We start from the raw sequence: 25,674 nt of genomic DNA, 5'->3' as shown, positions 1-25,674 counted from the left end.
TGGTCTAGTGAAAGTTGTCCCTGCACATAGCAGTGGGATTGGAACTAGATGATCTTGAAGGTCCCTTCCAACCCAGGACTTTCTATGATTCCACCCCCTCTGCTGTCAGCTGCATCTGAAAAATCTGTATTCTCTGAATTCTAGGTCCTCAGAGCTTGGAGAGACAGAAAGTTCCTCGAAAGCTACAATGAGCAACACTCATCCCTATCATTTGTCCCTCATATGATTTATTACACTACTTCCTCTACAGCCATAATTTCCTTTGCTTGGAATTTGAACAACTGAGCTGGCACAGATGGTTGTTACGAAAAGGTCGATGTCCAGGATCAAGTGGGTACCAGGTTCAGAAATCTGACCGTGAAATCCATCCCTGGATGACCCCAGACCCATGTGTGCTACCACACACAGGGAGTCCACCAGGGTTGAGTTCTGCTTGACTACCTGAAGGTAAATTTAGGTGAGACAAAATTAGACAATCACAAAATCAAGAATTACAGAACAGGTCACGCAGGGAAGGTCCACAGTGGGTCATCTGGTCCAACCTCCCTGCTCAAGCAGGGTCACGCCAGAGCACAGTGCACAGGATTGTATCCCGAGGGCTCTTGATTATCTTTTGAGGGAGACTCCACATCCCTCTGGGCAACCTGTTCCAGTGCACGGTCACTGCAATGTGAAAAAGCTCTTCCTCATGTTCAGGTGAAACTTTCTGTGCGTCCACTCCCCTCACTGCCTCTTGTCCTTTTTCTCGGCACCACGGAGAAGAGCCTGATCTTCTTGGGACCCCTCCCTAGATATTTATACACACCCTCTCAGTCGTCGCTTCTTGAGGCTAAACAGCCCAGCTCCCTCAAACTTTCGTCGTAAGAGCAATGCTCCAATCCCTCAAGGAGGATGGAGACCTCGCCGTCCCGACAGAGGCAGCTCGAAGCAAGATCTGGCTGCGGGTCACCCCAGGAGGGGGCCGGGGCAAGGCTGACCCCCCGAGCCACACTCTGCACGCCACTGCCGGTCCCTCTGCGGCCCGGCCGGGGTAGGACAGGACAGGACCGACCGAGCCGGGACAGGACAAGCCGAGCGGGAGCTCCCGGCCCCGCGGCTCGGCCCGGCGCGGCTCCGGCGCGGCAGAGGGCGCTGCGCGGGCGGGCGCGGGCCTGGGCGCGCCGCTCCCGGCGGCGGCGCAGTTCCCGTTCCTGTGGCTGTTCCCGTTCCCCTCGGGCAGGGCCGGGCGGCGGCCGCGTCTCGTCCTCGCTGCCCCCTCCTCCCCGTGCCTCGCAGTGGTCGGCGCCGGTGGCGGGGAGGGCGGGGAGGGAGCGCGGCGCCGCCGCATGCATCGCTGATGGAGCCGGGCTCGGGGCTGCCGCAGCGCAGGGCGGGGGGCGGCGGGCTGGACCTCGGGGCGGGCTCGGCGGCGGGGTCGCCGGCGCTCTCGGGGGGGCAGTCCCGCCGCAGGAAGCAGCCGCCGCGCCCGGCCGACTTCAAGCTGCAGGTGATCATCATCGGGTCGCGGGGGGTGGGCAAGACCAGCCTTATGGAGCGATTCACCGACGACACCTTCTGCGAGGCCTGCAAGTCCACCGTGGGTAAGGGAGCGCGTCCCGTCCCGTCCCGTCCCGGGGGAGGGGGCGCTCCTCCCCCCGCTGCTCCGGGGCCCGGCCGTGGGAACGCGGGGCTCGGTGCGGCGGCCGCCCTTCCCCGGCCCCTGTCCCGCCTTTTCCCGAGCGTGGGCCCGCTCCCCGCCTGCCTGGCATTCCCTCCCAGACCTTGCCCCGCTCCGGGGCGCGTCGTGGTCCCTGTCCGCTTCCTGCCCGGGGCGGCCGGGTTGGGGGTCCCCGGGTGGGTTCCTCGGCCGCGGGAGGCTCAGGGGCATGGTTGGTGCCAGACTTCAGCAGCTCTTCGTGGAAAGATCGTGGATGTCCTGGTTACCTTTGCGAGTTCTGAGAAGCTGCTGGGCTCTCCTGTTTCAGCCTTGCTAACGGCAAACAGTTTAACGAAAAAATTAGGCATAGTTGGCAAAGCAGGTTTTTGTGCTTAAGTCTTAGAGGTTGCGTGAAAGGAGACAGAAGTATTTCAGGAGCTGGAAAGTTGCAGTGTGTATTTTGTGTACTCTTCCAATGTATTATTCAAGTACTCTTCCAGACCGCAGTCAGATGAACTCCAGATGGCTGCTATGGCTTCGTGAAGAGCCCCCCAGTGATGTTAGATCCGAGGTTGATGTTTTTTGTCTTGAGACACTGCGTGTTTGGCTCTTTATGCAGCTAACTAGAGAGCAAGCTCCTAGTTCTGTAGTGTACTGCCTTATTCATGATTTAGTCATCTCTGCGAGTCTCAGAGGTAATTTAATGCCTGCTGTCTTTTAATACACAAGTGTGTAAAGGGAGGAAAACAAGGTAGTTATTCTGCGTTGTTATTAGAGTCCTATCCTTGGGGTTGAACTCTTGAGTATTGCAGCAAGGTGGTTGTTAAAGTCTGTGTCACTGGAAAATATGTATGCTTAGCTTAATTGTAGCTTGGAATGTGAGGGAATTTAGGCATCTGATGAAAAGTGATTGTATTGCTTTTTAGACGCTGAGTTATTAATATCCAAAATTATCCTTCTGTGAACTAAATGATGCACAGTTACTCATAGTTTTGTTTCAATGTGTGTTTTACCAGTTATTTAATTCTTTCCTAAGCTAAGAATCCAGATCTGGTACTGCAGATTAGCACTGTTATGTTGATAAGTTTTTTTAGTTCGAAGTTGGCAACTTAACCTTGTAGAAGTTAGAAAGACAGTTTCAGAGGCATTAATACTCGAGGGATGTGTTGTGATGAAGAAATGTTGATGGCTTGTCTGGATGAACTGATTGAATTTATGGTACACCTAAAGTACAATTAATAGAGGAATGCATTCCGTATAAATTCTCCAGGTCTAGACATTGATGTTAACTCTCCTGCATCTAGTTTAGGTTGTTAGTTTAGGTTGACCCACATTAAAGGTTCCGTCAGGTCTGGGCTGGTCTCTCTAACTGGGGTTAGTTTCCTGCTGTGAATCTTGGGAAGTCAGGGGAGGTGGTCTAGACCCGGTCCAGACTTCCAGGCTGGTGCCTTTTCAACAAAACTGATTTCCTAAATAACTGAGACAGTGATTTAAGCAGAGAAGCTTCCTTGTTTTAGGGAAGAAACAGGAAATAAGTAGTGATATGCTGCTAGACAGAAGGTTACGTAATGTTTGTTGTACAAAATGTGCCAACATAAAGCAGCATAGGGAAATCAACTTGTGCCAAAATACATGTAGAAGGACTTGATAGTAATGGCATTCTTTCAAGGTCCTGAGACTAAACTTGAGAGCTGTTGAGATTCCCCCAGATCTTTTGACTGCTAAATGAAGGAGCTTTTCACAGCACATACTCTGATTTTTTTGCACTATAAAGTAAGAAAAAGTAACTTCTGCTGTTTACATTTCATATAGATTAAAAATAAACCACACTCCAAAACAATCTGAGTTCAGCCTCTAATACACAGTTGAAATCATAAAGCTCTTTCTTTGTCATCACTTAACTGCAGTGGTTTTCAAGAATTTGCAAGTGGAGAATGTGTTTTGAGACATCAGTGAAAATGCTGTAACTGATCAAGTTACATAAACTGAAGATACCTTGAGATTAAATTTGAAAAGGCCATGTAACCAACCAAAAAACTGCATTTTGTAGTATGTACCTTGTATTCGCAAAGCTGTATTTAAAACAGAATGCTGGAATACATTTTTACTTCCTTATCTTGGTATTAATGGTCTCAACCTTACTTTCATGCTTTTATACTAAAACCTGTGGATGTATAGGACCCAAAGAGCTACATTTAGCCCCTTAAGCTTTTGCATGAAAGTAGAGGCTACTCAGAGTACTCCCTCTGACAGTGGCAGAACCGCAAATGTCCAAAGACCTTTTCTGTCTTCTGCCCCTAAGTGCTGACAATAGTGCCAGGTTAATGAAAAGTGGATTATTTCTGCAGAAAGGAGTAGGTGTGGATTAAATTGAGAAATACACAGTATTTAAATGCTAATTTAAGAAGACTACATTGCCAGATTGGTAAAGAAAAATCTGTAATGAAAACACATCAACATGTCTTCAGTCTCTGCTCAGATACGGAACTTCTTTGAAAGTGTTCAAAAATAGCTTGGCAGATTTCAGCGCATTATTCATAACAGCACACAAAGTGCTGTTGATCTAAAATTCTTTTGATGTATTTATTTTGGGCATTATATTAGTTGCATGGAATATTGTGTCTCCTTAAATCTGGTATTTACATAGCACTGAGAATACCCAATATGCTCAAATATTTACTGATTTTTGAAAAAGGTAAAATTACTCTCTCCATGCCAGTGTTAAATCCACTGTTTTTCTGCAATGAGATAATAACTTGTTCTGGGGTAATATTAGCTTTGTCAACAAACATAAATCTACACTTCTGTTTTTTTAAGTAAAATTTGATCTTCATTTATTATTTGTTGCCTGCATTATTCACACAGGAACAGAATCCAAAGCTATCACTTGAAGGTTTTCCAGAATTGAGAATTTTAAAAAATATGCACCAAATATGGTGTGAAGAAGAATGATCTTTCCAAGGGTAGTGGATAAATGCTCATTGCCACATCTGTTAGAAGATTCAAGCATGGGAGAGAAGAAACAGTGTTTGCCTCTGCTTCTTCCACCCTGTTATCTCACCTCAACTAGTTCTTATCATGAAAGAAATACATCATAATTCAGATCTCCATAGTCGTGATGTAAAATTTATATATTAATATAAATATTTTTAAAGGGACTCTTTTTCATCAGAGTCCCTTTATTAAATATTCAACAGCCTCTGTACTCTTCCCAGCATCTGTCCAGCTGCTGCTCAGTCTCATGGTTCTAATCCACCAATTCTTAGTTCATTCCCAGTCTCCCTGCTGTTTTTCTTCCATGACAGAATTCCTGTACTCAGCAGTATTTCCTGTCGATCTAATTTTTCTGCAGACATTACACTTCTCTCTTGGTTTTTTTCTCTGAACCTGAGGTTCCTGCTCTCCCAAAGGTGAGGCCCTGCACTGACTCACCTCTTAGGATGCTGATTGTCCCAGTCCCTCAAATTAAGTTAGGTTCCTCAGCTTTTCTTTTACATGCTGGCTCGGTATGTGAAGTCTCTTGAGGCCTCGTCTTATCTTTCAGCTCTTTTCCACCAGGTCTAAAATCATCCCAGGAAAGAGGCCTTGCCCTTGATAACGCCAGTGCAGTTTATGTGCCTTGTGCATTGCTGGCTGGTTTAGCAGCTGTTCATAGGAAACCAAAGTATCACATGTAGTAAACACTAAAGCTTCCTTCTGTCCTTGTTTACAAGCAATAGTGGAGTTTGTAATGGGAAGGGTTGTTGTGGATCGAGATGGGAAATTAGTGACCAGTGATCTGTTCTGGGCCTGAGGGATCCAGATCAGTGGCATGTAAATGCATTGTGATGCAAGACTCCTTTGACTTTACAGAAATGCTCTTTGACCTTGTTTCACCTTCATGTGAAATGGTATGGAAGTCTGAAACTCCTGAGATTTACAGAGGTCCATAGCTTTTCCTTCCAAGTGGTATTTTTCTTATTATTTATTTTTTTAATACTGTCTGTGCAAAATTTCTAGTGTCCATCAAATAAACAATATCAATAGTGAAAACTTTAGCTTTGTCTTCTATCAGAATGTTCTTAAGTAAGGCAACTTCTATCTTTAGTATATAGACATTTATATATGGTATACAAATATATTTATATACACCTTTTTATGTGTATATATACATATGTTTGGGGTTTCTGTCACAATTCAAACCTGTCTTCATTCTCTTTGTCCTTAAAAAATGGGGGCTAACAACATAAATGTTCAGTTTAATTCCCATAAGCTTGTCATACAACATAATGATTTTTTTACTTAAAAGTATCAGACTACTCACTTCTAAAGTATCTGTCATTTTTCAGAACTGCCCACTAAGTTACTCCTCAGTCTTTTTAGTTATCTAATCTGTATTCTCACAGACACTCTAAATGTAGTATGGGGCTTACTAATAATTTGATTGGTTTTTTCAGGAAATCAAAAATATCTCTTAAAAATAAATTTAGTAGTTTGATGTAATCTGAGATGAAGAACAACCTATAAAAATTTTTCAGAAAATCATCATCATCCTGAGTCAACTAAAATAATATTCCTTTCTTTGATGCACTTGTGTGTGCCTGTGAGCTTTCTGACAAGTATAATTCGTTTTAATTTTTCTTCAAACATTTTTCCCCCCCTTCAGTAAGATGTCACTGAAAGCTTACTTGGTGTGGGGAGAGGGGAGAAAGAGTAGAAATAGATGTTTCTTAGTTTACCACATCATGACAAAGTAGCAGTAATATGTTCTTGCTTTAATCAAGAAATAGCTCTTAATGTGAGAAATTTATGCTGTTATATAAAAAAAGGAAGGAAGTTTTGATGAGGAATAAGTAATTCTGTGAGAATTGACTGTTCTTACTTTTGCATATCCAGGATGTTAATACATCTGGTTTTATGTACTGGCTTTTTCACTAGTGCAGTGTAGTGTAAATAAAGCATACCAATACCTTGTTAATGGTGTGCTGCAGTTTCTTGCCAGACTATAAACAGAGAGGAGCAGGAGGCTGGAAACTCGCAGAGAAAAACAGTTTTGTCTTACAGAAAACCTTAAAATAATTAGGGAGTATATATGAACCTCCTTGTTTGTCTTTGGAGGTGCAAATTATGACAGAGGCCTGTGTCCCCTGGAAGCTGCCTTTTACCTTTAGGAGCAGTGTAGTTACTTGTAATGGACAACATAGAGACTCTTGCAAGTGAAAACACCTGGCCAGTTGTTTGCCCCAGATGTGCCAGCTAAGTGTATTTTGCAGCATTTGCTATAGTCAGCAATGGTTTGCTATGCATAATCATTTGAATCCTCATAAGTGAACAAAACTGTAGTTTAAAACAGGAAAAGGTAGGTAGATAATATAAATTATTAGGGTTTAGGAATTGGGTTTTGTGGAGGTATGGCGTTTTTATTTAACAAGAGGTTACAAGAGAGTAAATTTGAAGTTGAACTGTGTTTTTTTTTGTTTGTAAACTAGATGGTAACTTCAGCTGACAGAAATATTCAGGCACTGGGTTATATCAACACTACAGGACTGTCAGATAGCCTTGTAGTCCCTGGCCAGGACATATATGAGAATACACAAATGAAACAACAGGCAGAGTGAAGAGGCCACTTGAATGATGTCAAATGGGGAGTTAGGTTTGCAAGGAGACTGGAATGCAGCTGTCAGACTCAGTCTCTGCTGTGAACAGCTGAGCGTGTCATTAGCAAAGAAAAAAAAGAAAATAAGGCCATATGATTCTAAGGGACTTCTGGAAGTTGGTTAGCAACACTTTTACTGCTTATTTTTGCTGATATCCCAAGGAGAGGGAAACTTGATACCCAAAACAAAATGCTTATAGGTTCCATCTTCTAAAAATCTGGATAGTGTTGCTCATGAAATAACCTTTCTTTTTCCATTCAGTTTTCCCTTCAGGCCAGGTAGTTGTTGATCAGTATCAGTGCTTTTCTGCTTTATAATCAGAAGTTTGAAAATAAATCTTGTTCATGAAGCCACAGAGAGACTTACTCCTTCCAGTTTCCTCTTCCACCTCATTCTGTTTGACAGCATTTTGGTGCGTGCTTTGAACTTAATATCCTAAATAGTATCGGAAGCCTAGGTTTTCTGAAAGGCCCTATGATTTTATTGTCCACAAGAAAGTAATTATAATTCCTCCTTTCTCACTGAATTGGGAACTACCAAGCATCTGAAATGTTATAGAAGCTGTATATTGGACATTCCAAAAAAAGAAAAAAAATCAATTGACTACACCTTCAGCATTTACTCACTCCATGTATATTACACAGAAAAAAAGAAAATTGGTATCTGTTTCATTCTAGTGTGTAGCCCAGTTGCCAGTTGAGGTATGGGTACACTTTTATTTTAGGCAAGCAGTCTCAAATGTCTGCATGTTAATCGTTCTAGAATTACATGCTTGAAGCTCTACGGACAACGTACTTTACCTGCTTCTAAAATAATCCCCAAACATACTTATATCTGACTTAGCACTAAATGATTACAAATCTCTTCTTTGAAATTTTTTAATTTGTAACATGCATTTTGAAAGAGGCGTTTCCACTTTGGTGTATTTTAAAAACTGCTTGCGCTAGAGTTCAGTTAAAATAAGACAAAATGGTTTTGGGTATTTTTTCCTGGTAACAGTTTCTGTAACCTTTTCCTTTCCTCCCTATGTGCCTTTTGTTGTTGATTGCTTTCCCCCCTCAAGCAGGATGATAGAAATCAGAAGGGACGATCTTGAATATCTTTTCATTGACTTTGGCAGTTTTGGGATAGGTGTAAGTATTTTTTTTTAGTTACAAACCAGGATGTTTTGTAATAAATATGGTTTTTACCTCAAAACTCATGCGGATCTCAGTTATCCAATGTAGCATAAGCAAGAAAAATGTTTTGCATAATGGTGTCAGATGTCCAGATTCAATAACCTCTCACAGTCTTCAAATTATATATCCGTTTTAAGGATTAATTGGTATATAACCTCTGAATTTTTAAACTGATTGTGTTTCTTTAAGCATGGTCTGATTAGCTTTCACTGATTGAATTACTTTGATGCAAATCACTAATAGGCCTCTGAAAATTGAATCCATTTGCATTGATTTTAGTTAGAGGGGGTTTTTTGTGCTCTATTTACATCTGTTTTCCCAGCTCTTCCATTAACTTTGTTACCAGAAAATCTTGTCCACTGAAAGGTCACACTGTGTGCATTAAGCAAAACTGTTTCCACTTTCTTTTTCTGTCTCTTATGAAGGGAAATTAAAGATTGCAAATTTAAACATAAAATGCATAGTAAGAAGTTTCTTTACTATTTTATTTCTATACAAATACTTTTAGCTTTAAAGAGAAAGGCTGCACCCAGTTATGTCTTTCAGTTTGTGCTTTGGCAGATAATCTCTAGTTCTGTTTGGGATGAGAAATTAATGTAGTGTAGTCAGTTCTGGGCTAGGATTCATTTTTGTAGGATTTCTGTCTCAAGTTTGAAACAGTCTCAAGTTTGGTGCATTGACAAGAGATGTCATCCTCAGTGACTTGCCCTTATCTAGAACTTCATTAGTGTGCTTCTATTTTGAGTCTCTGTTCTCTTTCTTTTAAGGCTGTTTAGTTTTAAAAAGACTGCAGTCAGGTTGTTTGGCTGTGTGTTTAATATACTTTTAAACCCTTCTGTCCTGGTAGCCCTTTGTTTTTCCTGGAGGAAGCATAGCTTCAGTTGAGCCCATGGTGTAACAGATGTTCTTTGCACAGAGTAAATTTTTCATCCAAAGTGAATGTGCTGCTAACAGCCATGGTGCACATTAAATAAAATGTTGAAAATCCTTAACTTATGTTACACACACCAGGTTAGTGTTGCTGTCCTTAATGCCTTGTTTTACATGTGTCTAGCCTGTGGGGAGAGCAGAAATGCTCCTTTGCAGTTTTAAGTGGTAGGGCAAGCTCAATTAATATCCCTTCAAACACTTAAATAAATACAAAATCAAAAACCCAATCCAGAGGCTGAGATCTGTATTTTTGTGTTTTTTTCATTAGTTTTTTGTAGGATGTTTGTTTGGACTCCTGAAAAAAGCCTTTCCAGCAAAAAATGAGGGTCAAAATGTGATATCCAAAACACATACAATTTTAATCTGTAAAATCCATAAAAAGAGAGATGGTGATTTGGATTTACTTGTTGTCTGAGTGCAATAATTTTGGAATATTACGGATTGCCTGTTGTCCATGCAAGCCTGATATATAAGAGAGAAGGCTGACTTTTTAATGGGAGGGGAGACTGTAATAAGCCTTTTGGTTCCCCTTACATCACTGTGACCTGGCAAATGGCATGCTTCAGTATGGTCATAAGCACATGCACTTGTCAGATTTCCTGGCATGTGTATATTTTTTTATTCACTGACAATTAGCCCAGCAGTCTTTAAATGCAAGCTAGGTAGCGTGCAAACCACTGATAGTTTGCTGGTATTGTAGCAGCTAAAGAGAACTTCTGAAAATCCTTTCTTTTTATAAGATATTCAGATTTAATGCAATTGTCAACAGTAATCGTTGATTGTTCTGTTTTATTGAACTATATGTAAAACCATGCCAGAGTAATTGTATGGACAGCAAAACTTTTCATTTAGCTATTTCCATTAACATATGTCAAGCTAAATAATTTCTTGCATTGACCTTTTTCTTAACTCAATGCAATATTTGAAATTGAAGTGGAAAACAAATTATTGTGTTGTTTTAATTGAATTACTAATTTGTATGTAAACTTGAAGCACTGGCTTTGGCAGTCTATGGTGAAACAGGCTAATGAAACCTGACAGGCTTAGGAATTTGTTTCTTCGTGTGCAAAAGGAAAGCTGCCAGATTTTTTCCTTCAGTATTGGCAGACATGAAGCTTTTGGTATTGTGTTGATGCTTGCAGAGCAGAACTAATTATAAAAAGTAATTGAGCAACCTTGCAGAGTTCTGGCACTCTGTCTGACTTAAGTGTTAAATGATTCAAAGAATTCTATCGAAGATCCTGTCTGCTTTTCCAAAACTGTTACTTGTTTGTATTATTCCTTGCAAAATTTCCCAGTAGGGAAATATTTCATGGTATGACTTCAAGGTGATTAATAGAAATATCTGCCTTTAAACTGAGAATGCTGGTTTTGAAACCATCTCTTTAATATGTAGTCTTTTTTCTACTTTGTTTTATTCATATATTGGACCTTGTAGTCCCAGGAAGTCCCATGTTGAAAATGTGGTTTATTACAGTAGGATTTTTCTGCCCATAGTTAATGATTTTCATTTTTTAAAATATAATAAAAGCTTTTTGGGTTTTTTTTTTGTTTGTTTGTATAAGACAGCAGTGGTTTGTATAAACCACTTCTATAAAAATATTTTCGTTTTGTAATTTTTGAAACTTACATGAAATCCCTGTGATGGTTTTAACACTCAGCATGGGATTAGAGATGATTTAGACTTTTTTCAACATCAAATGAATGGCAAATCATATATTATGTTCTGTATGACAGAATAGCAGGATTGGGAGTTGGGATTGAGATGACTGGGCAGTTATATTCAAACTTCCTTGAGGACAGGAGAGGTTTGAGGCAAGCAATTACAGTTAATTAAGTAAAGTTCTATCTTGTAGACAAACCTATGACTATTAAGACAATCGCATTTTATAGTTAAAATGCATTTATATAGAGAAAAAGCTTATAACAGTAGAAATGGATGTGTGTTTCTTTTAAAAAAATTATTATTAGAATAGAATTACAAGAATTCTCATTTCACACACTTTGGAGACTAGAACATAGCTGGATCATTCCTCTTCTGCTTTTGCACTAAGACAGAATTGTCTTTTCAGAATTGTACAAAAAGATTTCTTGAAGTTAAGATTAATAAATTCTTTGAAATTTTAATCATTTTAATATTTTATCAATTTGCATATGAATACTTGAAAATTGGCATTAAAGGTTTTGACTTTTTAGTACAAATCAGTTTAACACGTTAACTCCTGGGGTTTAAAAGAGATATATGTTTGTAAGTGAAGTACGTGCATCATGTCCTGAATATCTCTCCAAGAATTGGTGATTAAGTGTGCTAGAAACTATTAAGGACATGGAGAATGAGGACAAATGTCATGGTGTGATGGCCATTACTTTTATCAATATGCAATGTGCAACTGCAGGCTGTTAGAGGGGATATTTGTTTAGGAGAATGAAGGTCAGTGATCCTTCCATTTATTTAATCTGGCTGAAAAATGTCCACCTGCTCTGCAAACTAAAAATATGGACATAATGGCCAAGTTTAGTCCCTTCTGTCAAAGTTTAAATTCAGTTCAATTCTTAATATCAGCAGGGACACTCAGCTTTTACCAAGGGTAGTCTTTGGGAAAATGTGTCATTTTTGTTTGAGAAAATAAAAACCATTTTTCCTCTTCAGTTTCATCCCTGTTCTTAGTTTACAATTGTATTTGAAATGGCAAAAGTGTTTCTAACACATTATGCTTCTACACTTCTGTGTGAGTTTTAAGTGTATGGGTCTGAACCATGTTCTCATGTCTTTTTATTTCTCCTTTTTTGATTTTAGCTGTTAGGAGGGATGATGTATAGAAGGATGAACTGAAGCATCTTACAAATGTATCCTAAAATGAACAGGATCACAATCTACAAATCTTTTATATTCTAGGACATTTATTCCCTGATACATTTTTGTAGTTAAGGTGGTAATCTTTTGTGTCTAGGTATTGTTTGACCACAGTATGTCTTATGTGTTGCTAGCCAGCATTATTTTTTTATAAAAGTTAAATCTTTCTGTTTAACAAAGTCTTCATGGTTCTATCTTTGATATTTAGCATGCATTCAAAATGTGCCTGGAGTTTTGAGATGACAAATAAAAGTACCATACAGGTATAAAATAAATTTTAAAAGTCAAATACCCTCTTTGAATATAAGAAGTTTTCTAATTTGCAGGACTTAAAGAATGTGTCTGGAGTTTTGAGATGATGAATAAAAGTATAAATAAATTTTGTAAAGTCAAATACTCTCTTTGAATATAAGAAGTTTTCTAATTTGCAGGACTTAAAAATTACAGTCTTGACAAACTTCTTCATAAACCAACCTCAATTCCAGCACTTTACTACAGCACTTTAGAGATGCTAAGCATCCATCCTGGAAGCCAGACCTATACTGTTCCTGCTTCACAAACAGCAAAACTGATGTGGAGGGATTGGTTCTGCTCCATGCCTCCAGGGTGTCTGTGCCATCTGGAAGTAGAACAGGCTTGTCCTTGCAACAATCATACTGTGCCTGTTGTTTTACTGTTGTGTTGGGTTTACCTGCTGCTGGAAATTTTGCACTAAGTGGAAGATTTATGTTGTGGTGCTGCCAAATTGGATGGCTCACAGGCTATATAGTGGTTGTCAAATCCCCATGATGTTCCTGAGTTGACCGTAGTGGTGCAAACCCTTCTGCTTGTTCAGAATGTTACAAGTTGATCTAAAAAAAAAGTATCAAAAAATAATAATTGCACCCTCATTACTTTTGCTTCTTATTCCTCCTTTTCTGTTTACTGTATTTTATTTATAGGTGTTGATTTTAAAATCAAAACAGTAGAGCTAAGAGGAAAGAAAATTAGATTACAAATCTGGTAAGTAAAACAAACGTGCAACCAGCAGTATGTTTTAATTTTTATGTTCTAGCATGAATTAATATGCTTGTCTAATACTACTATTAACTGTTATAAGCTGGTTTAGCTCTTACCCTATTACTTCTCTCCTCCATTCCCACAAGACTTAAACCAAACCAAATAGCTCTTAGATTTTTGTGAGGGTAAAAGGAGGAGAAGGAGAGATGAAGTTAGAAGTAGGGCATGAATGTAATTACTGAAATATTAATGCATCACAGAGGCCTTGAGCCCCTTTTCCTGGAAGAATGACATCACCTACATAAGAAACAGGAGTTCTACAAACAACAAAAGTTGACTGTGTTAAATAGACACTAGAGAAAGTATATTTTGTTTTCTTTATTTTTCTGGACTGATTAAAACTGACCTTCATTGTAACAGCAATTATTAAGCAATTGTGAAGTATTTTCTAAACTGTTTTTCTGAAACTTGGTATAGGCAATGCCCTTTCTTTGACACGTTTTTAAATAACTTCAAAGTGAAGGGCATTCAAGACGGAGGTAAATCATATCCACTCTGAACAGCATGGAAAAACAAAGCAATCCCATGCAAATAAGACTATGCCTTTACTGGTACTGGTGTCCTACTACAGAAAGCTCAATGTCTAAGCTAAACTCTTCCTTTCTGCAGTAGGCTACATGATTTCTGGTAATGGTTCTCCATGTTAGTGATTAATACTACTTTTTTTGTTCAGAAATTATTGAGATAAACACTCCTTTGTTTTGCAGAGTAGTACAATACATAAACATAATTATGAGAGAATAAACCAGCTATGTTCTATACATTAATTTGACATACTACTATGTAGAAGCTTAGCTTTGGTTTATTAACAGTGTGTGATGCACAATTAGCATTGTAGTTAAACTGTTTAAACTGCTAACAATCCATAGAGGGGGAGGAAAGCTCTAAATACTCTTTTTATTACACTTCTGGGATATTCTGGTAGTTTTTCGTTCTTAACTACATGGATGCAGTGAATTCAGTTTACTAACTCCTCTTGGCAGGTCACCATCAATTCTGTCTGTCACACCATGTGTCTGTCTTGCTTCCCTCTGAGTTAACTGCTGCTTCATCTTTGGTCTCATCCGTCACCTAACACTTGAATGTTAGTGGCATGTCTTCATTCATCTGTCCCTGTTTGGAAACCTATGACCACAAGACTGGCAGTTGAGCCAGCAATTGTTAGCCAGGGTCTGCTGGAGCTGACAGAGGTAACAAAAAATTCTGATGTGGAGATGCTAATGTATACCTAATTTGCATTCTTACTGTGAAATGTACTAAGCTTATGAAAAGATTTCTCATGTTGAATAAATATATTATAGGAGTGAAAATTTTTGGAAAAGAGATGTTTAAACCATTATTTTCCACATATTGAGAATATGCTAGTAAGATACAGGACACTTTAAAAATTTAATTTAAAAGCTGATAGGTTGTTAACATGTGATAATTACTCCTATGGGAAGCCTTACTAAAGTGGCAAGGAAAACACAGTGTAAAGAGATAATATTTTAAAATATGATAAAATTCATGAACATAAATTTATCATCCTGCTCCCGAGTGTCACTTTCTCTCCACCAGTGGCTGTTAAAATGTTGTTCTTAATCTTTAAAACTGCCTTGGCATGCTTCCAGGTTTTTTTAGAAAAGCAATTCGATAAGCGTGACTTTTGCTAATTAACTCTGAATTCTGTTGTGTACGTTGTTGAGCCTACCTATAAACTCTTACTATCACAGAATCTTTAGGTTTAAAAAGACCCTTAAGATCAATGAGTCCAACCATGAACCCAGTGCTGCTAAGTCTGACACTAAACCCTGTACGCAAGGGTCATGTCTGCATGTCTCTTAAGGTGACACAACCATTGCCCTGGACAGCCTGTTCCAGTGCTTGACAGTCCTTTTGGCGAAGAGATTTTTATTCCTAATAGCCAATCTAAACCTTCCCTAGTGGAACTCGAGACTGTTTCCTCTTGTCCTGTTCCCTGTTACTTGGGAGAAGAGACCAATCCCCACCTGGCTACAGCCAACTGTCAGGGAGTTGTAGAGAGTGCCAAGGTCTCCCCTGAGCCTCCTCCAGGCTAAACACCCCCATCTCCCTCAGCTCCTTCTTGTACCTCCAGTTGTTGGATTGAAGAGGAAGGCAGTTTACCAAGTCAAACACTTGGAAGTTTAGAAATGCAGACTTCAATTGCGTGGCTGATCATAAGTCACTCTCCTTTCATACCTACACAGTGACAGAATTTAGGCTGCCTCATACTTCCAGGTAGTGTTACAGGCTCCTGGTAGTGTTGTGTACATTGATTGCAGTAACTTTACTACAAAAAGACCTGTTTTGTTCAGTGAACAGATAATTTCTGAAGTTTACACTTACCTGTTTTCTTAGAATGGCTAAAGGTACATCTCAAAGCATGAAATTTTGCTTATTTTTTTAGTAATCTCATGATTCTACTTCTGGAGTCAAGAATGGTTTTCAAAAAGTTTACTTTGGTATTTTTATGGTCACTTGACCTGTCTCTCTTCTAACCACTATCAGTAGAGTGTTTTCCACAAAGCTCTACTACTTGAGATTATCAAAAGATGTTGAATATTTCAAGCAATTAGGTGTGCAAAATGTCCTTTTGAAAGCAGCATTCATACCTGCTGCTGTTAGGAGAGTAAGAATACAAAAGGACTGGTCTCCTGTGTTCCTTTCATAATGGGGAACCTGTGCCCTGAGTCTGCTCTCACCTCTAGCTTCCTGTCTGGTCCCTGCTTCCCTTATTTCCCCAATTTTCAGTCAGGAAACAACCTTCTACTCTTTAGATTATGCAATGACAGAGCTTCACTGGGGACACAGAGTAGTATCCAACTGTTCTGTGCCACCTGGAACAGTTAGCAGCGTCCCTTGGGTTGCCAAAAGTGTTAGGATACAGTAAATCAGCTTCTGCCTTGCAGTTCTAGTCTGACACAAGCTCCTGTGCCCTGTGAGAAGTAATACCTGCATGCAGCTCAAGTCATGAGGTAGAGTAACCAGAACTACTGGATAGTGTACGTGTCCAGGTAAATCCAAGCGTCTGTGAATCAGCGCTTCTTTCAAGCTGGAAAACTGGATCAAATAATAGGAGCCCCTCACTGATGCTTTGAAGCAGGACAGGAAGGTGTCTGACTGTGCCCTCTCAGCTGAGTAATCTGGGCAGTCGCTGACACAAGCAGCTGACACAGTCACTTCCAGCTTCCCCTCTGAGAGGAAGGAGCTGGCTGTGGGAAGCAGTGCTGCCCTGCACTGCACCCAGCTCCTCCGTGGATAGCCAAGGGAGCACTCTGATACCTCTGCAGGTTTAATGCTCAAGGTAGCCAGTGGCCTGGGAACAAAACAAGCTTCATTGGCTTCTGAAGGTGTTTTAAACCACTGCATTCTCATTAAAAATTCACATTCTGCCTGCTCTGTTTTCTAAGAGACGGTTGTCTTGGGAAGTACCTGTTCTAGAATATATAAGAATGTTGTTTCTTTGGTTCAGGACCTCTGAAATAAATTATTTATATAATAAAAGATCTTAAATATATTTATGGTCTATGGGACCAAAAAAAAAATCTGTTTTTAGAATTGACCTCTAAAATTACCTTAAAGCATTTTTTTAAAATACTTCCTGTAGGTTCCATAGAAGCATAGAGCATGTGAAAGTGCTAAATTGGTGTTAAGTTTTTATGTAAGTTTCAAAATATTTTCACTTCTATTGCCACTTTACCTCACCACTCTTAACAAATAAATTTAACTAGTGAGCCAGAGACAGTTTTAAGTCTGTCCATGTGTTTGTTTCAACTTGTTTGGATAGACACAGAGAGCATTTATGTAAAAGAGAAATTATCCAAAGATATTTTAATGAAGATTAACTGTATTTGTATTGTGTTTTATGCAGTCTGCCATAGAACATAACAAATCACCACTTGAAAATGGGCTTTGTGTGACTTTTTAATTTGCTTTTGTTTGTTGTATGTTTGTATTTTTGGAGTGATGTCTAGTTTCTGTTTAGGAAGCAAAAAACAGTCAAGCCGTTGGATTCTGTAATTGCAGATTATAGCTGGTTGAGGAGTCATACACTGCATGTTTCTGATTACAGATTAGAAAGACCAACACTTTTCATTTAGAAAACTTTCTTGGAAAAAAAATCAACAGAAGAAAACTGCTTTTAGCATTAAAAAAGTAATCTGATGGGGTTTTTTCAGTTATGCCAAGTGCTTGTTTAAGTTGTAATAACTTATTTGAACTTCTGGAGTTTAATTTAATTGGAATTAAATTGAACTCCCTTCTGCTATTGTGTTGATTTTGACCAGAGCAAATAAAGAACTAGTAGCTCTTAGTATCACTCATGAAAGTCATGAGGGTTAAACAGTGGTCATCTCTTCTTCCAGTTTTCCACTAGTGCTTCAATAGCTATTCTTCCTAAAATGCTCCAACTGCAGGAGTGCAGTTCATCCATGAAAATAGTATAGCAAGAATAATGCTCCAGCCCTGCACATTAGAAGAAGGCATTTGAAGTTGGATGTGCTTTTAATGTTAGCTCTGCATTAGGGGTGGTCATTTTCTCCTCAGCACTGGAAGACTTTGCTGCACATTTTCATGAAAAATATGATGGCACCTAGTAGAAGACAAGATTTTCCATGCTAAAGATGAACTTGATACTCAAACTGCAGTTTACTTAGGTAGCCTGGGGTTGCATTTTAAACTTACTTATAGCAGAAATAGTTTTCCAACTTTCACCTTACAGTTTGAAGACTAATACAATGTAAGGGTAAGCTTAGAGACAGCAATTTCAGCTTATTTTCTTCCACTTTTCAAAGGAAATAGGGTTAGAATGTCATGCTCACAATCAGACAGCTGCTGACTGGTTTCATTTCCACCTGCTGTAGGAGGAGAGGTGAAGTGTGGGGGAGTCAGTGACTTCAAGCATGGCGAAGAAAGTCAGCCATAATCCACTGGAATTGGCATGACCAGGTGACAGTCAGTGGTCATCTGGCCATTTATTGTAGGTAGTGGGCAGCCAGGCTCTCCATGGGTGTTCTGAACTGGCCGCAGCATGTGGTGTGTCCCAAACAGCCAGGAGCACAGGGTGCAGCAATCTAGGAATGCTGTAAACTTTTCAAGAGCCTGAGGGTGTTGTGGAGAGAGTAGAAGCTGATAGTACCAGGTGGACTTGGAGACAGAGCACTCAGCAGGGCTGGGGAAATGCGGGCTTGGAGATAGCTGCAGTGGGAGAGTTTTGTAATGTTGCATAGTTCCCTTCATGGCTTACTTACCCTGTGCACTGTGGACTGCCTTCAGGGAGGGTAGTGGAACATCAGTGTTTTTATAATGTATGTGGTACTCCGTGGTCTGGTACCCCGTGATGGAGTTGCTAAAGGTCCTTAGCACCTGAAGGCACAGACAGACGACTCTGAAATCCCCTCTTTATTTCTGTTTTCCACTCGGGGCACAGAAAAAAGGGAAAAGACTGGTCAGCAAAACAAACTGACAAAACCAAAAAGCAAGTTTTCCCACTACTCTGAACAGAGATAGAATTGGTATGTTCTCCCACATGAGATTTGCCCTTCCACCTACCATGTAGTTATTTGTGCTCAGAATGATGGAATTTAAGGTCCCCCACCCCTAATACACTTCATCAGTAGGCTGGATTAGCAACAGATGACATGGGCTGCTCTGTGAGGTCATAATTCTGAGAGTTCTGTTCTTAAGCACTAGAGCATGTGTTATCCATATGTGGAAAATCAACGGTTCATACTAAAATTACTAATTTTTTAACAGACTGAACATCCAAAGCACCTTCCAAAAAATTAATCTGACCATAACAAAGAAGTAATGGAAAAGAATGTGGAGCTACTTGCTCTGAGTAATATTATATATATATATAATTTCAGCTGCCAGAACTTGTATTGCTTTACGAAAAATGCCTCATTAGTGAAAAGAAAACGACCAATTAACCATCCAAAACTGGTCTGCAATACTACTGGTGCTTGACCTTATTGAAACAGACTACCTATTTTCATTTTCTGTAGAGTCCCAGAGGTTTATATGAATGTAATTCTGAAGTTCTGAGAGTAGGATTTAAATAAAAATAAAATAGAAATGGATGCAATAGGAATTTTTTCTTCTCTGCCCTGTGTTGCAGTGTCATTTGGCTTGCAGGAAAGTATAAGTCATTCTTTTCCCACAGGCTATGAAGCAGAGGTTGCAAATCTTTTTCTAATAGGCTCTGCTTTACTTTCTAAAATCACTAGCAAGTATTTGTTGCTATCAAGTACACTTGTGGCAATTTCAGGGGCAAGTTAAATACTTTGCTTTGAAACTTGCTTGAAATTCTTAAAGTTTTTATGCAAAGTAAGATAGGTTTGTGATACTCTATCCTACTGCTTGTGCATACAACCTTAAAGGGAATAAATCTCCAGGACAATCAATGTGGCATTTTGTGAACATTACCTTTTTTTTTTTTTTTTTTGTAACAAGTGTTTCAGGTCTCCATTGTTAATCTCATTCCCAAATTCATTCTCCTCCTCCTTTTGTCTAAAATGTGACTGTTGAAGAGGATTCATTTTGAAGTTTTGAGTCCCGACGTGCATGCACACAATCTTCCTCCCTCTGCTCTTAATTTTGATCCATCTTTGGACTTGTTCTAACAGCGCAATTTCAAAATTATCCCTTGACTTTGGGGGCTGAACTCAAGCAGCAAATGCTTGATCACTTTGGAGCACCATATAACCTACTTTCCAATTGAGATGCCAGTCACATTTTAAGACTTAGGATATGCACCAGCTATTTTTTTAGTATAACTGCCAAAAATCCTCCCTAGGGAGGCTTGATGATGTGATTAAAAGCAGTTCAAAAGTTTTCATGGTTCAGTAAAAAGCAACTCTTCTGTCTCATCTACTTTGGAACAGAAGCCATAGCTAGTATGGGTGACTTAGTGTCATTGCTGGAAATTATTCTCCAGTGTGAATGCACCCTGTCTGAAATACCTACAGTGCTGACAGTGAGCATGGAAATGTTACTTGCACACCTCAGATAAGTAAACGTAAGGGTGAAAGCCAGGTCTCTAGTGCAAAAGTTGTGCCACTTAGTGATTGCTCACTCTTGTCATTCACTTCTGTGCCAGTAGATTTTGCAGTAGTTTTAGAACCATGGCTGAATTGCTGTGGTTGACCCAAAAAGAGTCTGAAAGCTCAAATGATACTGAGCAGTGCATTGTTCATTTTATAGTTGGGTGTGTGGATGTGTTTAATAAGCATGTATCCATTTTTTTCTTTATTTTTTTCATTTTTTCAGGGCAGTTTAAAAAAAAAGTCCACAAAACACACAACAAACCCCAAAAACGCAAAACCAGCTTTATCTCCTGGTACATTTTCTTTGGATAGCTTCACTCTCTGACACATGTAGAAATGTTTTGTCGCCTATCTTGGTGAAGTTAGTATGGGATAAATAGTTTTAATATGAAAATGTTTTATGATTGAAAGTACTGCTCCATTTTTTTTTTCTGAAATTCACACATATGGAAGGAAATGTCGTGTCTAATGAATGTGGGAGTGTTATTATTAAAATGTAAACAAAGTTATTCTGTACTTTGCAAATTGGTGAAATATTTGTGCCACTGTTTGCTGCTGCTTCTTAGGGACACAGCAGGTCAGGAGAGATTCAACAGCATTACCTCAGCTTATTACAGAAGTGCCAAGGGAATTATTTTGGTGTATGATATCACCAAGAAGGAAACATTTGACGATTTACCAAAATGGATGAAAATGATTGATAAGGTATGCCTTAAGTATTTTATTTTTACATGCTTTTTTTTAACAAGTTTTTTTTTTCCTCTCAAATTTACAGCATGTGTTTAGGATTAATAAACTACTGTCACATACTTTGCACTGATTACTTTTAGCCAGGATTTAACATTGATGTGTTTTACTTGCAAAATGGTTGTCCATTCCCTCTTTCTTGAACTAGAATTGTCCCAGTTAGAAGTGTCAGTGAAAATCTGTAACATTGCTCATTTACCTTTGCAGTGGGGGGAGGGGGGTTTGTTTCCTGTCTGTGAAATAAGGTCATTGCATTCTTAGATAAAATAGAGCAGCTAGTTCTCAAATCACATTTTAAAAATGGAATTTTAAATTGAAAATTTTTGAAATAATGTTTGGGAAGAACATTTACCTATAAACTATGTCATGTGGTAGTGGAATTGCCCTTTTTTTGCATTGTGTCTGCATTACAAAATCTTACGTTTCTAGGTTTGGTTAATTAGAAGTGTTTTAATTGCAGTATGCTTCAGAAGATGCAGAGCTTCTACTAGTTGGAAATAAGCTGGACTGTGAAGTTGATCGAGAGATCTCTCGGCAGCAGGGAGAGAAGGTAAGGACAGGCCTAGAGGCAAAGCTGCTGTGGCATTGCTGCTGATGGTCTGTGGCTACTCCTGTTCAGACTGTTGGATGCAGGGAGCATATTGGGAGTGGTGGTGGTCTCTCAAAATCCATGTGGTGTTTATTTGTATGTAATGTGCAGTTGTAAGTGTCCCTGCTGGGCTAGCGTGTCTTTGGTGTAAAGAAAGAGTAAGCTGCAAGTCAGCTTGCACTGTGCCAGTAGTGTAGGGGATACTCCTTCTTGGGCTCTGAAAGGGGATGTAGTGAAGACTTGAAGCACAAATGGAGATCTCTAGTCAGGAAATCTTTGTGGGCCTTCTTTCAGATGTTTGCTTCTCTGTACTATTTTTGGCAGGCAACAGCCCTGCTTTGATTATTGGCTCACCTTTGTTTTCATGTTCCTTTTGTTCTTTTGCAACCCCAAAAGTGTTAAGGAAGCTGGCAAGAGAGTATGTTTGCTGTAGTGTGATACTCAGCACTGTCTTGACCAGAATTATGTCAGTATGGGCGTACACAAACATTTGGAAGTGAAGGCTTATTCCAAACTTCTGCAGGTTTTGCATCTGTACTTCCCTTTTCTACGTTTTGAATAATAAAGTTGAGATTAGCTGTTCTGAGAAGTTCTTCCTTTTTGGCAGTCTGCAGCAGTACGTGTCAACTGAATACATGAATTAAGTCCAGCAAAATGCAGAGTACTTTTCCAATAAACCTATTTTAAGCAAAAATTAACTATATGTTGCAATATTTTCTCTACCATGCAGATTCATGATTATTAGTTGAATTAGACTTCCATCTCAGATTTGGGGAAAGTTGCGTGTTTGGGGTTTTTTTAAGGTTTTATGAGGAGGATATATTTGCTGTCTGTCGTTGTTTGCACATATCTTCATGGAGTTATTTTATTTTCTCTCCCATCAGTTTGCACAGCAAATAACTGGGATGCGGTTCTGTGAAGCAAGTGCCAAGGATAATTTTAATGTGGATGAAATATTTCTAAAACTTGTTGATGACATTCTGAAAAAGGTAAAATACTCAGGTGGTAGTATTCCTCTGGTCACACAAATGGTCAGTGTTTATATAATGACTGCACGTGCTTGGGAGGACAGAGAGCAAGTACAGATTGTCAGGTGAAAATTTTGGACAATACATAGTGGGCATGATGCAGTTCACAGACTGCTGACCACTGCATTTCACTAATAAGACCCAAAAGACCCTTAAATTGAGGCTTTGGCTGTCAGTGAACTCTTGAAACGAGTTCTTTCTATGCAGATGACTGTTTACAGGTGATTTTTCTTTTCTTTAAGATGCCACTGGACGTTATAAGAAATGAGTTGTCCAACAGTATCCTGTCCCTGCAACCAGAGCCAGAAATCCCACCAGAACTGCCTCCTCCAAGGCCACATGTCCGTTGCTGTTGACTTTTTACTTCCTCCAGAGTGAAAAATATGAGCAGGAGGGTAAAGAAAGTGTCTGTACTACTCTGCACTACAATCATTTGGCAGTTTCTCGTTGCACTTTGTTATTCGAGTCAGAGCTACACACTAACTTGTAAATATGCAAATATGCAATCCTATGTAGGATTCAACTATAACATTTAATTATTACCCCTCTCCCTCACAATGATGTTTCATTCATTGCCCCAGTGTTATAAATACTGTACAGTCGGTGGGGGTTTGCCACACATCCAGTTGAGGAGGAGGAGAAATTAAATCTATACCTATTCTTGACATAAATGTTGTAATAGTTCTTTGTTATTATAAACAGGCAGGCAGAAGCTCTTCTGGTATGAAGATAAGTATATGGTGCTTTGCTAACTATTTTAAAGACAAATTTTTTTAAAAACAGAGGACTTTATGTACAAAGCTTCCATAATCAGCATTATGTTTCCTTTTAATGTAGTGACAACATTTTTGGCTGTAGCATCCTCTGCTGACTGGATTTATTGAAAAGCTAAGTTTAATTTCTGGCAGTCTTTTATTTATTTTGTTTAATGCTGCACCCTTTCTTTCTGTACCGAGACATCACACCTGGTGCAGATCTAAGATTGCACTTTGAAAAAGCATACATCATTTTCTGCATAAACATAAATTTGGTTACAAGAATCATTAAGTTTCAATAAAAGAATGGAGATATATCAAGCTCTAAAAGAAGGTATAAAAAAGCAATGCTGCTGTCCTAGACAAATTCTTGAGGAAAAAAAAAAAAGATGATGCATTTTCCTGTGTTAAGGAATATATATGTGTATTTTTGTCTGGACATCTGTAGGGATGGGGGAAGGGAACCTAAGGTAAAATTATTTTCTTTCCTAATGGTGGAAATTATTCCCATCAAGCAAATACTGTGTTAGGATTTTGTCTGATAATGAACTTGTGAATTATATCTTTGGTATATCTTTTATTAAATGCACTGTTTAGTTTAGCTGTGGTAAATCAGTAGATACATATTTGAATAACTTGGTGTGTCCTGAATGTTGTGGTATTGAAAAACATTGTGGTCTTTCTAAACTAATGAAGTGCAAATAAAATTTTGTATTTATGAATGACAGTGGAACTGCACCTGTTATTAGAATGGCAAGTATCAAGTGATGGGTAAAAGGTAGAATCTGGAAAATGGAACAACACTTGTGTTAATTTTGTTATGATTTAGTTTTCTGTTGGACAGTCCTTTAGGTGTAGTGGGAAGAGCAGCAGACATTAGTTGTTCACCTTGGTCGCTGCTCTATTGGGAGAGCAGCTGATGACCTGGCCCAGCTGATATCTTCAAATAGCATGTGACTGCTTGTCATGCTGTCTTAGCAGGTGGTCGCCAGACTATTAGTTACACTGACAACACAAGTATGAACCAGTCTTTGTCACACTACAGCTTCTCTACTTTGCATTCTCTGGTGCTGGAACCCATTTTGTCACCTTTGCCACTCTTATAGCCAGAACTGGCACTGAACACTAAAGTATACCACTGACATAAACAGATTCTCTCTGTTTTATGGGAGAAGAAAAGACACAACAAACTGTTAATACACACACACAAAAAAGCCCTTATTTCACTGAACAAGCTCTGACATTCTGAATTCAATGCCATGCAGGCCTGTAGCACACCTGGATTTCTACTGAAAAATTAAGGAAAGCATGGTTGATATTTGTGCTTATGTCTTCTGCCACCTTGTGCCTAAACAGTTAGCTATTTTAAATAGTAAACTTACAGTTTACTATCCTGTTGGTAAGATAAGATGAATTTCTGAAGCACTTGTAGGAGTTCAGATGATACTGTGGGCAATAGCAAGGAAGGGAAAATTATGGAAAGTGGGTTTTAACTTGACAACCATTTTATTTTAGCTGATTTGTTTTTATTTGTACTTAGAAACTTGTGATTTTTTTCCTGCAGTTTTTGAATTTAATAAAAATTAAGAAATTTGACTTAGATAAATTTCTTTTTGTAATTCTGTGCTGTTTGTATATAGGCAGATTGGGATCTCAGTCTCTTGTACCAAAAATTAAAAACTATTGCATTTAAGAAGGACATATTTATTTGAGTGCTTCAATGTGTTTTGTTATTCATTGGAAATCATAACATTTTCAGGAAACCTGTTTGCTTTCCATCCATTATACTATGAATACTATGAAGAGGGTTTTGTCTCCTGATTTTGTCTCTACAACTTTTATATTAATCAAAACCAGTTTATTTATGCCCTTGCTCCACCCAGCAGGCATTAGTGGTGGGATATGGGAAGAGGGGAGGAGGGAAAAAAGGTATTCATGCTGCTTCCTTGTCTCATATGGAAGTTCAGCAGTCAGCCCAACCTATGTTAGCATGTGATGATGGACTGTTTGAATGGTCTGCACAACCATCAAGGATCAGAGGATGGAAAAAAAAGGGGAAGATGAGCACTGACACAACTGTGTTTGCACATCACTGCTCTTTAGAAGCCCTGGTTAGAGGGGGGCCATTCCCACTCTTCAGGGAGTGTGTGGGGATTGTTTCCTTCTAACACTGAGCCCAAAAACTTTTTACACTAAATTTAGGAGATGCTGTGATG

The 25,674-nt window shown here is 39.1% G+C and overlaps 1 protein-coding gene across 2 annotated transcripts; it reads left to right on the top strand.

Annotated features, from left to right (window-relative positions):
- The first annotated feature begins 876 nt into the window (after positions 1-876).
- On the top strand, positions 877-25,157 carry RAB12 (RAB12, member RAS oncogene family). 2 transcript variants are annotated; one of them, XM_039705980.1, is made up of 6 exons: positions 1,171-1,580; positions 13,176-13,236; positions 20,906-21,044; positions 21,547-21,636; positions 22,560-22,664; positions 22,946-23,477. In XM_039705980.1, the coding sequence occupies exons 1-6, from the start codon at positions 1,337-1,339 to the stop codon at positions 23,057-23,059; spliced, it is 753 nt and encodes a 250-aa protein (XP_039561914.1). In that variant the 5' UTR covers positions 1,171-1,336; the 3' UTR covers positions 23,060-23,477. The 2 variants fall into 2 exon arrangements, with proteins under 2 accessions (XP_039561913.1, XP_039561914.1); XM_039705979.1 differs by lacking the exon at positions 13,176-13,236 and having other exon boundaries at positions 877-1,580; positions 22,946-25,157.
- Positions 25,158-25,674: the final 517 nt, after the last annotated feature.

The sequence above is a fragment of the Passer montanus genome, unplaced genomic scaffold, assembly GCF_014805655.1.
Source record: "Passer montanus isolate IOZ18808 unplaced genomic scaffold, ASM1480565v1 scaffold19, whole genome shotgun sequence".
Taxonomy (NCBI): Eukaryota; Metazoa; Chordata; class Aves; order Passeriformes; family Passeridae; genus Passer; species Passer montanus.
Note: the sequence above shows the minus strand (reverse complement) of the source record. Positions and strands in the feature narration are given on the sequence as shown.